Source organism: Ahaetulla prasina, chromosome 2 (genome assembly GCF_028640845.1).
Source record: "Ahaetulla prasina isolate Xishuangbanna chromosome 2, ASM2864084v1, whole genome shotgun sequence".
Lineage (NCBI taxonomy): Eukaryota > Metazoa > Chordata > Lepidosauria > Squamata > Colubridae > Ahaetulla > Ahaetulla prasina.
This window is the reverse complement of record NC_080540.1, coordinates 71089229-71104715: the sequence shown is the minus strand read 5'-3', so window position 1 is coordinate 71104715 and position 15487 is coordinate 71089229. Positions and strand designations below refer to the sequence as shown.

The following is a 15487-nucleotide window of genomic DNA, read 5'->3' as shown; positions in this document are numbered from 1 at the left end:
TTAAATTTAAATTATTTAAAATTATTATGTTGCTGTGTTTTATTTTAGCATGTGTTGGCAAAGGTTCTTTGGCCATTGAATCTATTGTCTCCAAAGAGCTGTAGCAGCACTACACACCACACATGTTCTTTGGACCATTAATTTAACTAGTGTAGATGAATAAAACGGAGGTTTACAAAATGAGTATTTTCTTTTAATGCAGAACTTGAAGAATCTGCAACGTTTATATATGGATGGAAATGCACTAGTTAGTATTCCACATGGTTTGCCATCATCTTTGGAAGAACTTAAAATAAACGAAAATGAAATCCATGTAATTAATGAAGGGAGCTTTCAAGGTATTTGAAAATTTTACCTGACATTGTTATCATGATGAGTTTTAACTTCATGCAAACAAAACTGAGATCTTTGATTTTCTGGAGAAGAATTTACTTTTTTCACTTAGATTCCATCAGTAACAATTACTTCTTTCATTCCTATGACACAGAGTTATGTGTTGTCCTCATCAAAAATTATAAGAGTGCTACAAGCTGAGAATTATAAGATGAATCAGACCTTCCACATCACGATAGACATCATGAAAGTCATTGTTAGGAGGCATTTTTTCTATCTATGAATTCCTAGGAGCAGCAGGGAGCATTGCGGGATATGGGAAATGCACCTAAGTTTTATAGCATGGTGCTATACAGTTGGGCTCAAAGTGGGATTTCCCAAAATAGCTACTGTATCTACTGGTAACTAATACTTACAAGGGAGTCCTTGGTGCTCTTTGAGCTTGGTTGTTTGCTTGCAGACGTTTCATATATATCAGTCCTAACAGCAGATGGTTTGTTCCGGTTTTCTATAGTGTAGCTTGCCTTGCAATGTTGGTGGGCATGTTGATTTCTCTTGATCAGAGTACTTTCTGTTTGACAGTTTATCTGGAGTTTTTGTTTTATTCTTAGCTTTTTACATTCTCTTTTGAATGGCGTGTAAGTGTGGCTTATCTCTATGTGTGTACCAGATAAACAACAGGAGAGATTAACCCTAGACAAACAATTAAACAAACTAATCCGGGAACTACCAGGGAGAAAGCTATATCCCCATCAATACCATCAGGACAAGCTATATCAAAAGGGAAGAAACCCATATTCACTCTCACTGATGATGTTACTTACTTGGGTAATTAAACCTCTGCAAGCAAACAGCCAAGCTCAGAGAACAGCATGAACTCCACAGTTCAATGTTGAGCTGCATATATTCTCTTCTATTGGATACTTATAATAGCCAGCTATCTATTTATCTATTGATATCTATTATTGTCCCCCAGATATCATTGACTGAAGCCTAATTCAGTCATTTACTGGATGACTTATGGGCTCCTCCTCCCTAGATTCTCAGAGTTCTGATAATTTTAATGATTGCTTCAGATGTCTATTGCCATGTCTTATTGATAGCTCCTGTGTGTGGCGATGATAATGGGGTGTGTGGATCAGTGGTGGGTTTCAATTTTTTTTACTACCAGTTCTGTGGGTGTGGCTTGGGTGGGCGTGGCAGGGGAAGGATACTGTAAAATCTCCATTCCCACCCCACTCCAGGGGAAGGATACTGTAAAATCTCCATTTCCTCCCCAATCCAGGGGAAGGTTACTGCAAAGTCCCCATTTCCTTCTGATCAGCTAGGACTTGGGAGACAGAGAATAGATGGGGGCGGGGACAGTCAGAATTTTTACTACCGGTTCTCCGAACTACTCAAAATTTTCGCTACCGGTTCTCCAGAACTGATCAGAACCTGCTGAAACCCACCTCTGGTGTGGATGATCTTGAAGGAATAAGGGCAGAAATGCTGCCTAGGAAACAATCAGACAAGAGAGACAGAAGCCCCCAGAAGAAACTGAATGGTTCAAACGCTTAAAAAGTGGCAGCAAAAAGTAGGAAGAAGGTGTTGAAACTTAATAAATAAAGTAAACAATAAAATCTAGAAATAACTTTAATCCTACAGTGGATGTTAATAATATAATGCTAGTAACCACTGATATCTGCAGCTGTGACTGAACATTCAAAGTACTTATAAAACAAGAATTACTGAGAGATATTGTCATGGAAAATGTATCTTATCTATTTGTCTGCCTATCTATCTATCTAACTAGCTACAGTAGCTATCTTTACCTACCTATCATCTATTAAATATACAGGAGGGAATGTATATTTAGATCCAAAATAAGTGTTCTTCAATGCAACATTTAAATCTGAGTATCTACCATATAAGATCTTATTAAAGCCACCAGTGCTGATCAGAATATAACTAACAATTAACTACTGAACTTAATCTTATACTGAAAACTAGGAACTGTCATTTGACAAGTTTTAATTCCTATTGCATTCCTTATATAGCCATCAGCCCTTCCAGGTAACCCAGATAGGGTTCTACTTTATTGTCAGGCTACATTAGAAGAATCTGCAAGTCTAATGCAGATTCTTCTAATGTGGCCTTACAATAAAGTAGAATTAGTTCTCTAGTCATGTTTTCTGTCTGATCGATCTCAGAACATCAGACAGAACCTTGAGCTGTTCAGAATCAAACTTCTGGCAGTCAGCAGTGAGTTAGCCTGCAGTACTGTGTTCTAAACACTGCGCCACCGTCACTTACAATGTCAAGCCCTCATCCAACGGTCTCTTAAATGGGATCTGTACTTATTTCTCATATCATTCAGTGGAATATGTATGTATGTATGTATGTATGTATGTATGTATGTATGTATGTACACTTAGCTGTGGATAATAGATAATACATTAACACTTTATTTAATGTTATTTTTAACTGTTTTTTTATTTCTAAAGATTTAAAAAAGTTGCTAATACTGGAATTAGAAAGCAACAAACTTAGTGAAGCAAATGTCAGTCCTTTCGCTTTTCAGCCTTTGAAGAGCTTGTCATATTTGCGGCTTGGGCGAAATCAGTTTAGGACTATTCCACAAGGTCTGCCCCATTCTATTGAGGTAAAATAATTTTTAAAATTATTAATGTCCTTTATTTTGTAAATTTTAAATATTTGTTCGGGAGATAGTTATACATTAGTAATAATCTATTAAGTTCTTACACCACTTGGCACATAAGTGTAGAAATTATGAAGTGTATTCCTTCATAATATCTGAAAGAAATACAGTTACTGTGTTTCTTCTTCTTTCAGTTACAACTTACATCTCTTACATCTCTTTGTATAAAAATAGCATAGCAGCTCTATGAAATCAGTTTCAAATCATAAGTAATAGATTTCAAAGATCGATTTTAAGTTTTAATATACCAAACCATATGATTCCGTGTGTTTCTTTTTTCTACCATTTGTTTAAGTAGGAACTATACCTTGATAACAACCAGATAGAAGAAATTTCAGAAATATGCTTTAATCATACCAAAAGCCTAAACATCATTGTTCTAAGACACAATAAATTAGAAGAAAGCAGAATAGCCCCATTGGCCTGGATCAATCATGAGTAAGTACAAATTACCAGCAATATTTTTCTAATGTAAAAACAAAGAACATTAAAATAAGTTGAATTGTGAAGAAGGCAAATTTTCTACAACTGTATTGGAATTCATAATAATTTGTAAGCTGTTTGTTTTCCTCCTGTAGTACAGTATGAGAAGAGGAAAATAAGGCTTTCTTAGTATGAAATACGTTTTGGAACAATAGAAAAAGTTGCATTTGTTTCTGGTTTCCTGCATGGTCTCAGTAGAGGATGAAAATAATCTTCAGTGCCTGCTCCAATATATATTGATATATTCCATAAATATTTTTCTATTTTTTCTATTTTTTCTATTTTTCTATTTTTTCTATTTTACTATTTTTCACTGGGTTTTAAAATATAAATGTCAGTAGCAAATTCTCTCATTCTTTTCCCTTTGTCATGAACTAACAAGATATGAATGGTGAATAGTCTCAATCAGACATTTTCAAATAATGCGATAAAAGAACTTTTCCTCCCTGCGAAAATGAAAGAAAGGAATGCCTCTATGTATAACAGGACTTTAAGAAAGGGCCTGATTTTTGTTTCATATTGTAGTAAATTTTAGAGAAGGGTGAAAGTGACCATTACATCAATGAAACATTCTGGAAAACTCTGAAAAAACATACTTGAAAAAAGTAGAATTAAAACACTATTCAAACCTTATTATTGTTGAACTTTGCCAACTAAACATATATGTTCAATTTAATTAAAACAAAAGTATTTGAAGTACCTTCCTCCTAAATGTCAAAAAAAGAAAAAAAACCCTCATCATTTTGCTTAATTTAAAATCTGAATCAATATAGTCAAGTTACATTATATTACTTTAGCAGAGTTTTCATGAAATAACTGGAGGAGGAAAATTAAGAAGGCAACTGGGCCTATAAATACTTCCATGGTTATTTTTTCCCCTTACGTAGCTTCGAATCTACCAGTCCCCAGATACTGGAAATTGTTATGAATAATTTGATGAGAAAAGAGTATGTGGTACCAAAAAAAATTCTCTTTAGGAAGTTGAGAAGTTTATTAAAAACAAATGGCTAGCTGGTATTTCGTTTTGCAGTCCTATCTCTATATTAAGTAGTGCGGAATCTGTTGCAGAACTGCAAATTTCCAGATTTTTGAGGCATGAAATAATTACCCTAGGCCCACCTTGAGGTAGAGTCCCTGTTATTCCTGACAGCTTCATCAAAGTAAGTAGTTTTTTTTAGGTTAGAAAGCTGCATGCTGATTTTCTTTCTGGAAGGTGAAAAATGCAACAATATGCAAATAACCCTAAGACTTCATTCTTGACTAAACTCTCCCAAATGTGCTGCCAATTTATATCCTGAGGAAACACTTTGGGTCTCTAAACTCTTTGTCTGTGAAGAGTACTTATAGGCTTTTCATTAGGGCGCAAACAATTTTTTGCCTGATAATCAGCTATTATCTTTTCCTTGGATAAACTAAAAGGCAGGGGAAGGTCAAATATACTCCTACTTTCTACATAAATCTTAATCTGAAAGTTCATTGGTCATTATCCAGGGCCTACTGCCTAGATGTCTATAGCTCTCCTAAAGTACTACTGACTTCCATTTTCCATATTACTTCATTCATAACTGTCTAATAGCCTTCAACAAGGCTGGGTGGGAGAGTGGTACACAAACATCTGCTATAAGCACTTGCAGTATCCGTCAGTGTCAACCAAAGAACATTAAAAACATTGAGGCCACACATTTTACTAACCAAATTTCTTTAACAAAACAGAAACAAATCAGTCAACCCTGGTTCTTCAATGACAATGACTCTTACATTTTGCTCTTTTTTTGGTTTAGTAGAATTGAAATCTCCCATTTGGTTTACATGTACGACCTAAGCCGCAATGGCTTGTGTAACAAAAGTTGGAGTCAAAAATGTCTATTTGCTATTATAGATTAACCAGATCACAATAATTTTAACTTGCTTGCTTTTTTGCTTTTTTTAAAAAAACAATTCTTTCCTTAAATTAATGTGAATTTATTAATGACATGGGTAAAAATAAAACAGAAATAACAGAAAAATCAAACTGTATCACCTCATTCAGATAACATATTAAGCTACAGTTGCAGTCAGTAAATTAGGCAAACCTATCAGCCCATCATATTATGGCAAAAAAACAACCAAATTATACCTTAGAGCCATGATGGCAAACCTATGGCATGCGTGCCAAGGTGGCATGCAGAGCCCTCTCTGAGGGCACGCGCGCTGTCACCAGCTACTCTTCTGGTTTCCGACACAGCTGGTCTTTGCGTGCACTGGAGTGCTGGAAACTCAAATACCAGCTGGCCAGCGGGCACATGCACACCGGCCAGCTGGTCTTCGGGTTTCAGGCGCTCTGGTACACACACGCATTCTGGTTTAGGCACTCAGTGCCGAAAAGGTTTGCCATCACTGCCCTAGAGCAACATGAACTTAGCCACACAGTTGGAATAGATGAGATTGAGTGCTTCAGTATTGCTACCTTTTGCTTTAAAATGTCTGTTATTTTGCTCTTTTTAACTTTTGTGCATTTTTGTCTTTATTCAGGAACTTGGAATCTATTGATCTTTCTTACAATAAGTTGTATCAGGTTCCTTCCTATTTGCCAAAGTCATTAGTACATCTTGTACTTATAGGGAACCAAATTGACAGAATTCCAGGATTTGTATTTGGACATATGAAACCAGGGCTGGAATATCTCTATCTTTCATTTAACAAACTTGATGACAATGGAATAGATCTTGTGTCATTCTATGGAGCATACCACTCTCTCAGAGAAATGTTTTTAGATCATAACCAGTTGAAATCTGTGCCACTTGGAATTGCAGAACTGAAAACATTAAATTTTCTAAGACTCAACAACAACAAAATCAGGTAATATAATGGTGTGGCGGGAGATGGGGAGAAGGGTTTTTGTATAGCAGCAGTCCTGAACTTTTTCGTCTTGGAGGGGTGAGGGGATGGTTCCGCACAAGTGGCACATGCAACTCTACTTGCGTGAGCGGCACAAGCATGTGCTTTCACAAGTAGAGCTGCGTGTGCGCGCTTTTCCCCTACTTGCACGGCCCAGTTCCAAAAAAGCCGTGACCTGGTAGTGGCCCCGGGTTGAAAGATGACTGTATGGTAGGCACTCAAGTAAGTTCTTTTTAATAGGACAAAAGGTGAGTGGCCAGTTAGAAAGTATTGACAATTTTAGTGGGAAAATATTGTTACCAAAATAACCAGAAAAGAGTGCCAGATTTGTTTAAAAGTGTTTGATTTATCTTCTTCCAGGAAAAAAAATTGCTGGCAATCAAATTTCTGGGATGGAATTTGATTGCCAGCAAAGGCAGATTAATCATTTGAACATATAAAAAAATGAAAAAATTTCCAAATACATGGAAAAGACCTCAAAACTACTTTTAAAGAAAGGAATGAGAAGGCCAAACATACCCAAATCTGAATAAACATTGCAGGATATAATCTAGATGAATCTTTGTAGCAATTAGGAATCAAGTTCAAATCAAGGTAGTTTTTAGCCTTTTATGTAGTAGAACAGGAGTGTCAAACTCGAGTCGTCACGGCATTGTCACGTGACATATCACGACTTTCTTCGCTAAACTGGGCACGGATGTGGCCAGTGCATGACGCATCTGGCCGTTGGGACTTGAGTTTGACAGCCCTGTTTGGCCTTTTAACTGCTTTCTTTAAGCAAATATTAAAAGCAAGAGCTGAGCATGCTTTGAGAAGTATTTTCCTGCTAAATCTCAACCCAGTAACGAGATAACAGCAATCAATTTATTTCACTACAGCCTATGGGCAACATAACAATAGCAAAAATATATAGAAAGTTCCCAAATATACTTTATTTTCGTATCCTCCAAGCATACTGCTTAATTAGATGGGTCTTGTTTTAGCATGGCTAGAAAGATTCATCTTTGCAGTTTGCATTCATTATGAACAACATATTTACATGGGAGATTCTTCAATCTAATTTTTCCTTAACCGTCTAAAACTTAAACTAGCATTTGATACATTTAATCAGTAAGAATGTACTGCTATGAGATTAAGCACTTTTGCAATCAGGATTAGGGAGCTACCTAATATGGCGAGGGAACACTTCCTTGCTGATCAGGTATGAAACTAAATGACTGATTTGTCATTTTTGGACGGCTGTGTAAGGAACATGTCAATTAGCCAGAGTAAGGCATACTTTCCAGCTAGCTTTTTTAACTGTCCATCAAAGTTTCTAGCTTGAAAATGATCTGGAAGATAATTGATGAGATCTATTAACAAAATATAACAATTACCCTTGTTTCACTAACCCTGGTATGGTTTTACAGAACTGTCCCTTCAGAGCGAATTTGTAGATCCAGGTTAAATAATGAGGAGGAAAATGATGACAGTGAGGAGGAAGAAGACTATGAAGATTCACAGTTAGAACATCTTCATCTTGAACACAATTTTATTAATACCAGGAACCTTTCACCATATGCTTTTTCATGTGTACGATCATATTCCAGTGTGATTCTGAAACCTCAGAATATTAAATAAAATATTTTGTAATACAAAACTATTTTTATATGTAAATAATACAGTTATGCTATTTGTTCTTCGCCTGCAATTAATATATCATAAAAACATCTGAATATTACTGTTGCTTAATAATAGTAATATTAATGGCAATAAATTATGGAGTATCAGTATGAAGTATGGGAGTATGTAGTATGAATGTCTCCAAGAAAGTGGTAACATGTTACAGATAAAATGCTATATTCTAATATACATATAATATAAATGTTTTAAGGAAGAACAATAAAGCTGGAATTTATTGAATTTCCAATTTTAGAGTTGGTTTAATCAAGACAGTTTTCAATACAATGAATTATAATATTTCACATCCTTTGAAATATCTAATTACATCATTAAAATATCCAAAAATATGTTAAAATTAAGATGTCATGGTAGTAAAAAATAAAAGTTCTGTAATATGAAGACTGTTCATCAAAACTACATTTTAAAAATACTGACTTATTACCATTGCAAAATGCATTCACCCTAGCTATGCAACATCCTAGAGATCATCCAAGAATTCTTAGGAAAAAAACCTGTATTTCAGATATTGCAATATGCTCTGATACTTGACAAAAGTATTAAGCACTGTTTGGAATCCAAAAGCCACATACATCCTCAACTTGCTTTAGGATTAGGTGGATGTACCAAAGGCTGCTTTCTCTCGTGATTCTAAATATAAATGAACTTGCAAAGACCTTTCCTAGGCAGAGTAAAGTGATGTGAGGCTTACTTAGATAACATCAATATGGTATTTATAGGAAAACCTGGGAAGAATATCTAAAGCATTTGGGGAAAATTACAAGTCTCCTGAAGGCTTCCCTAGCAATAAATTCAACAAAGCGGGCTATGAAGAAATCACATATTTAGATTTTCTGGTAGGAAAGATATAAAATTAGATAAAAAGACAATATTAGTTCTGAAAGAAGTCAAGTCTCCGAAAACAAAGAAAGAAGTTATTTTTTTTCTTGGGTTAGTACTGTATTATAACTGGTTTGTTTCCCATTTTGCCACCCCTGCTTCAGCTTTGACCATTCTCATTGAGGAGATAAAAAAAATACTGGTTATTGGTTATATTATGTATAATAGATAGATAGATAGATAGATAGATAGATAGATAGATAGATAGATAGATAGATAGATAGATAGATAGATAGATAGATAGATTGGTAGGTCTTTGGTTATTTGGGTTTTCTCCTGCGTAAAATTGGAAGTGTCTTGGTGATGTTTCGACGAAGTCTCATTTACCATCTTCAGGCTGGTGTTTACAGCTTCGTGCTTCTAGGAGCAATGTGTGGTCGCAGCTGTTTCTTCCTTTTAACTGCTAGTGGGGGTTTGAACTAATTGGTTGGGTGCTTGGCTGTGTTCTGATTGGTTGGGGGTTTGGCTGTGCTCTGATTGGATGGTGGGGTTGGCTGTGCTCTGATTGGATGGGGGTGTGATCTGTTTGGGTGGGGGGGTTTGGTTGTGCTCAGGTTAGTCTGAGTTGCAGGGGGATTGAGCTGGTGAGCTGCATTGCTGTTGTTTGGCTTTGTGTTCGTGGTCGTGCTACATCTTCATAGTGGGTGTCAGTCTGCTGCATGTATGGATTGGAGGGGTTTGAAATGGCTAATGTTGCAGCTGCGGTCTGGCTTCTGGTCCTTGGTCGTGCTTCATGATCAGTGTGGGTTTGGGTCTGCTTTCTGGGTGGATGTGTGGTGGTGACATTCTGTGTGGACCTCATGAGTGTGGGTCTGGTGTCATTCCTCGTGTTAGGGACTCGTTTGTCAATAAGGGCGGGTTTCCAAATGGCTGGTAGGCGGGAGGTATCATCTCGTTTGTTCATGCTGTATGGGCGTTTTTCTATTTCGATGGCTTCTCTGATTATTCTGTTGTTAAAATGTTCAGTTTTGGTGATAGTTCTGGTCTTTTTAATCACACAATGCTGCAATCACACAATGCTCCCAGAAGCACGAAGCTGAAGCCTGAAGATGACGAATGAGACTTCGTTGAAACGTCGCCAAGACACTTCCAATTTTACGCGGGAGAAAACCCGAATAACCAAAGACCTACATATATATATATATATGTATGTATATATATATATGATATGATATATACCGTATTTTTCGGTGTATCAAAGGCACCAAAGTATAAGACGCACCTTAGTTTTTGGGGAGGAAAATAAGAAAAAAACTGACTGGCAGGTGGATTGGCCTCCCAGAATACCCCCAATCAGCTGTTCTCACAGGTGAATTTTAGCAATAGGTTCCTTGATTGTGAGCTCTGTGCCTTGCTTTTTTTTGCTTTCTTTTCCCTGCCTCTGAAAACTCTGTTTCAGAAAAAACTTTTTTCTGCCTCTGAAAGCCTCCAAAACAGAACTTCAGAAAAAAAAAACCTCTGAAGCTCTGTTGGGAACTTCTTTTTTGAAGCTCTATTTGGGAGCTTTTCTGAAGCTCTGTTTGGGAACTTCTTTTCTGAAGTTCTATTTGAGAGTTTTTCTGAAGCTCTGTTTGGGGGCTTCTTTTCTGAAGTTTCTTTCAGCCTCTGAAACCTCCATTTGGGCTACATTCAGAGTATAAGACATACCCAAGTAAATCTGGGTACGTCTTTTTTTGGGGGAAAAGGTGTCTTATACTCAAAAAAATATGATATATAATATTATATATACATTATATTGCATTTATTTTTATCTATCTTACTGTAAACTGTCCAGTTTGTGAAATGGATGGTTATATAAATCAAATAAATAAATAGTGAAATTGACATCAGAATTTCATTAAGCCTTCAAGACTTGACTTTTGTGTCAAGGGCTCATCCTAAGAGGGCCGAAGTAAGAAAAGACTTCCATCAATAAGTTATGCTTGTGACAGAGAACTCAGTATAGACTCATGGGGATTGAGATAATGCAGTGGTATATTTAGCCAAGAAACTATTCTTAGAAGAAGCTAACTACAGCACCATTGAAAAGATGGCCTTGAAATGAGCCATAGATATGCTCAAAATATAATTATGAGACTGAGAGTTTACATTCATAATGGATGACCAACTCATCGCCTAGATACAGTGGACAAAAAAAAGTAAGCCTTTAATGACAATTATATGTTTTTACAAACCTACATATTCACCGTACAACAGAGAGCAAGGATATAAATCATTCTTTCAGACTTTTTATCTCATCAGGGATATGATATAGAAATGTAAAGTGAACTGATCTGACAGGAATTTAAAGAAAGGATCTCATCTCTTAAAAGCAGGAAAGGATGTATACACAATTATAACACAATCGTGTTCTCTTCGCTGATGATTTTAAACTATTTAACACTACCAACAATACGGTCACCCTTCAAAAAGACCTTGATTTTGTATCGGAACGGTCAAAAATTTGGCAACTCCAAATCTCAACCAGCAAATGCTCTCTCTTACACACTAAATACAAACTCGATGGACATTACCTTGTAGATGACTCTCATCCCGTTAAAGACCTTGGAGTTTTAATATCAAACCATCTAAGTACCAAAGCCCACTACAACTATATCGCCAAAAAGTCTTTAAGAGTTGTAAACTTAATCTTGCGTAGCTTCTTCTCCAGAAAGATTACACTACTAACCAAAGCATACAAAACATTTGCTAGACCAATTCTTGAATACAGCTCGCCTGTCTAGAACCCACACCTTATTTCATACATTAATACAATTCAGCGCGTCCAGAAATATTTTACAAGAAGAGTTCTCCACTCCTCTGATCACAACAAAATACCTTATGTCACCAGACTTGAAACCCTGGGTTTAGAAAATTTAGAACTCCGCCACCTTCGGCACAATCTGAGTTTAACTCATAGAATCATCTGTTACAATGTCCTTCCTGTTGAAGACTACTTCAGCTTCAACCGCAACAATACACGAGCACACAATAGATTTAAACTTAAAGTGAACCGCTCCAATCTTGACTGCAGAAAATATGACTTCAGTAACAGAGTTGTTAATGCCTGGAATGCACTACCTGACTCTGTGGTCTCTTCCCAAAATCCCCAAAGCTTTAACCAAAAACTGTCTACCATTGACCTCACCCCATTCCTAAGAGGTCTGTAAGGGGCGTGCATAAGAGCACCAGCGTGCCTACCGTTCCTGTCCTAATGTTCCCTTTGATTGTATCAAATTTGTATAGTTATTTCATGCTTATGCTTATATATACTGTTCTGACAAATAAAAATAAATAAATAATAAAAAATATAAATAAATGTGGAACCTTCCCAGATTGAGTAGGCATTTCTGCTTCCCTTCGGGACTCCAGAGTTTCAATGCTGCCAGAAAGGGAGAGGGGGATGAAAGAGCCCCACCTTCTCCTTAATTAGAGAGAAGGCCTCTTAAATGGACCAGAAACCCAGCATATGTGTGGGTAGAGCAGAGGGGGAATTGAACCAGGAAGACTACAGAGAGGCAGGGAAAAGTTTTCAGTTCAAAGGCAAGTAACTCAGCAGCAGTCCAGAATGATAAAAGCCTTGGCGCTCTAAAATCCACTGAGAGACAGAGCCAAAAGTTCAGGGGAAAGAGCCCAACCAACGTCTGCAAAGAAGTGACCGAAGCAAAACCATTCTGTGCAGCAATCCAAGCTTTACAAACCAGCTCCAGGAAGAGAAGATTGTGAGTGCTGGAGAGGAGACAAAAGCCCCACATGCAAATCTATAGCAAAAGCATGAAAGGGATTTTCAAGTGTAAATGGTTAGAGAGGAAGATTCCCTACTCAGAGTTAGGAAATACTTTTTATAGAAAAATGTAGAGCAAAATGACATAGAGTTTAGAACACAGACATGGAGTATTTGGAGTAAGCTTATAGTAATGGGAAGGTGCTAGATTAAGATAGGTTGTAAGAAATTAAGTAGGAAATAGGCGTAAACCTAGAATTTCTCCGAGACAGTACATGAGAGAGATTCTCATGTACTAAATGTTGGACAACAATGTTGGACAACCTTTCCTAAGACTACGGGAAAGTGGCAATAGAGGAAATGTTTTCTCATTAGGAAGCTATGCAACTCAGTTATTTTCCTTCCCTTATTTACAAGAATGACATACATTTTTAAACAGTTAAAAGAAGCTTTCTATTCTAAAACAGCTGGTAACAATGCGAGTGACATTGTATGAAAAGCTTCAACTTTCCCAGAAACCACTAACAACTATTTATTAAAGCAGTATGCCAGAATAAGATTTTGTAAGAGTCAAAACATTCCATCTGAAATTACATAAATTTTCTCTGCGCTCGTTAAAAAATTAAAAATTATAGTTCAGAGAAATGATGGGGAATATTCCCAAAGATAGGTCTATCTGCAAAATATAGTCAGTATATTCATAGAACTGTAGTACACTTATGCAAGCAATGTGGGCTATATAGTTTTCATTACTGATGGCTTTTAGAAGTATTAAACATTGTGGGCTTCTTGAAAGCAACTGATTTGTTGCTGCCAGAAATTAAGATATTGAATTAGATGTATATTTTTATTTTCAAAAAATGTTTAATTCACAGAAAGTTTTTCTTTAAATCTGCAACGAATGTTTTGTATTAATAGGCAGTATATCTATCAAAGACCGCTGTGCCATCCTGATCTACAGTTTCATTGCCCATGGTGTTTTGTATCTGTTATTGGCATACATAGATCAGATCTTGTTATTCATGGAAAAGGATTCTGTATATCCTCCGTTTATTTTTGTATATGTGGTTTCATTGGCAGATTTTTGGAGTGTTCTGCATTTTACACGTGCACAAAACGAGACATAGTTTTTTGCACATGTATAAACAACATTAGTTTGAACTCTCATTATTTGAAAACATGTTATTTGTAGTTGTTAGCCTGGAACTAAACTCTTGTGAACAACAAGAGCTACCTCTATATTTAGAAAAAGCATTACAAATAGTGAAAGATAAAAAAAACACAGAACTGAAATTAATATTCCATAACCATGCAACATAACAATGTCCTATTGAATGAAAGAAGCTAGGCTGAACTAAAGCCAAAGCAAATTGCTAAAAGATTATGTCATGCAGTAAAGCATTTGGCCTCTTTCTATTGGCTTTCAAATTGTAATACATTTACAAACAATTGAAAAAATGTTTTGTAGAGTGTTTACACAGAAGCATGCCTTAATAAATGGAATGTTAACATAATTTGAGGGTTTAAAGAAAAGGAATAAAAAATACTAAAGAATCTCTTGACTATGATTACAAAATCTGTTGGTATTTTTGTACAAAGACAAGTTGGTATAGTGCTATTGATGAAGGTAGAACTGAGCACTGGATCTTCAAGTTCCTTATTACCTTGAAAGCCAGCTTTGACATATAGATTGTTTACATTAGGGATCCCTCAAAAAGCAGTTCTTTTCTTTAAAAAATCAGTCTGATAAACCAAGTCGCATGTATTTTAATAGGTCTTCCCAAATTTTCTAAATCAAATATTTTAAACTGGTGCTGATGTTCTGACATTGGAAAAATTACATTTATCTTAAATTGCATATCTTTAGAATCAAGATTCTTATCGCTGGTCCATAGATAAACTGGTTGATACTTACAAAGGAGATAAACTGGAAATAACAGAGTACAATTTAGATTAAGAAGTTGAAATGGCATCTTAAAAGAGGATAATGTCAATTTATTTCCATATTCTTACAAGAAATGTCAAAAGAGTACCTAGAAAATTATCAGGAGGTAAACATGACTTGAGAGAAACTTATTCTCTCTCTAACTTATTCTAATTTATAGAAGCAAACTTGGATTTTACGGTGGTGTTCTTTGTCTCTTATACCCTGCTTCATCTGTGAAGTTTAAATATCTGCATTAAAGGTTATTTAAAAATACGTTTTAGATATTTCTTCTCAATTTACTTATTTAATGGATAATTTTCCAAGTACAAATTTTTTATCTATTCTAAGATACATATTTTAATTTATTGGTATCTTTTTTAATTTCAGAAGTGCATTACAAAATCTGGAATAAAAAGGTGAAGGATAACTATTTTATGATCTGCAGTTACTCCAAAAATCATATTGTATTATGCAGACAGATCAACATTCTTGGACATCTCTACCTGAAATAAAATGTTTCAAAGTATCTTCAGAGCATGAACATTTACAACATAGACTAGAGCCAACCACTGACTGCTCTTCTTTGCCTCTCTCTGCATTTCCTTTCATTCTCAGTCTCAATGCACTGGGAAGTCCAAAGCATATCATATTTTTAAAAATAATAGTAATGGCGGTTATGTCACAATTTTTTTTGCCGTAAGATAAGGCTTTATGGCTCTGAAAAAAATCCCCTCAATACATAATTAACTGACTATATCATGAAATCTAAGCCTGCATGTTTTTAATCAAATGGATGGCATAGCTAAAATTATCAGGATAAAGAAATCACATATGCCTTTTCATATAAAACATTAATGTGGATATTCTAAATTCTTTTGTATTGTAAAAAAATACAAGGTGAAGT

General features: G+C 35.7%; 2 protein-coding genes across 3 annotated transcripts in view; one reads left to right on the top strand and one right to left on the bottom strand.

Annotated features, from left to right (window-relative positions):
- The window catches only part of ECM2 (extracellular matrix protein 2), a 33630-nt gene extending 25334 nt beyond the window's left edge, over positions 1-8296 (top strand). Inside the window, exons 6-10 of the mRNA XM_058171328.1 lie at positions 203-338; positions 2820-2977; positions 3333-3472; positions 6029-6355; positions 7804-8296. Of these exons, the coding sequence (XP_058027311.1) occupies positions 203-338; positions 2820-2977; positions 3333-3472; positions 6029-6355; positions 7804-8014 (972 nt within the window). The 3' untranslated portion in view covers positions 8015-8296. The remainder of the gene's footprint in view (positions 1-202; positions 339-2819; positions 2978-3332; positions 3473-6028; positions 6356-7803) is intronic.
- The window catches only part of CENPP (centromere protein P), a 167533-nt gene that overhangs the window by 60320 nt on the left and 91726 nt on the right, over positions 1-15487 (bottom strand). The window lies entirely within an intron of this gene.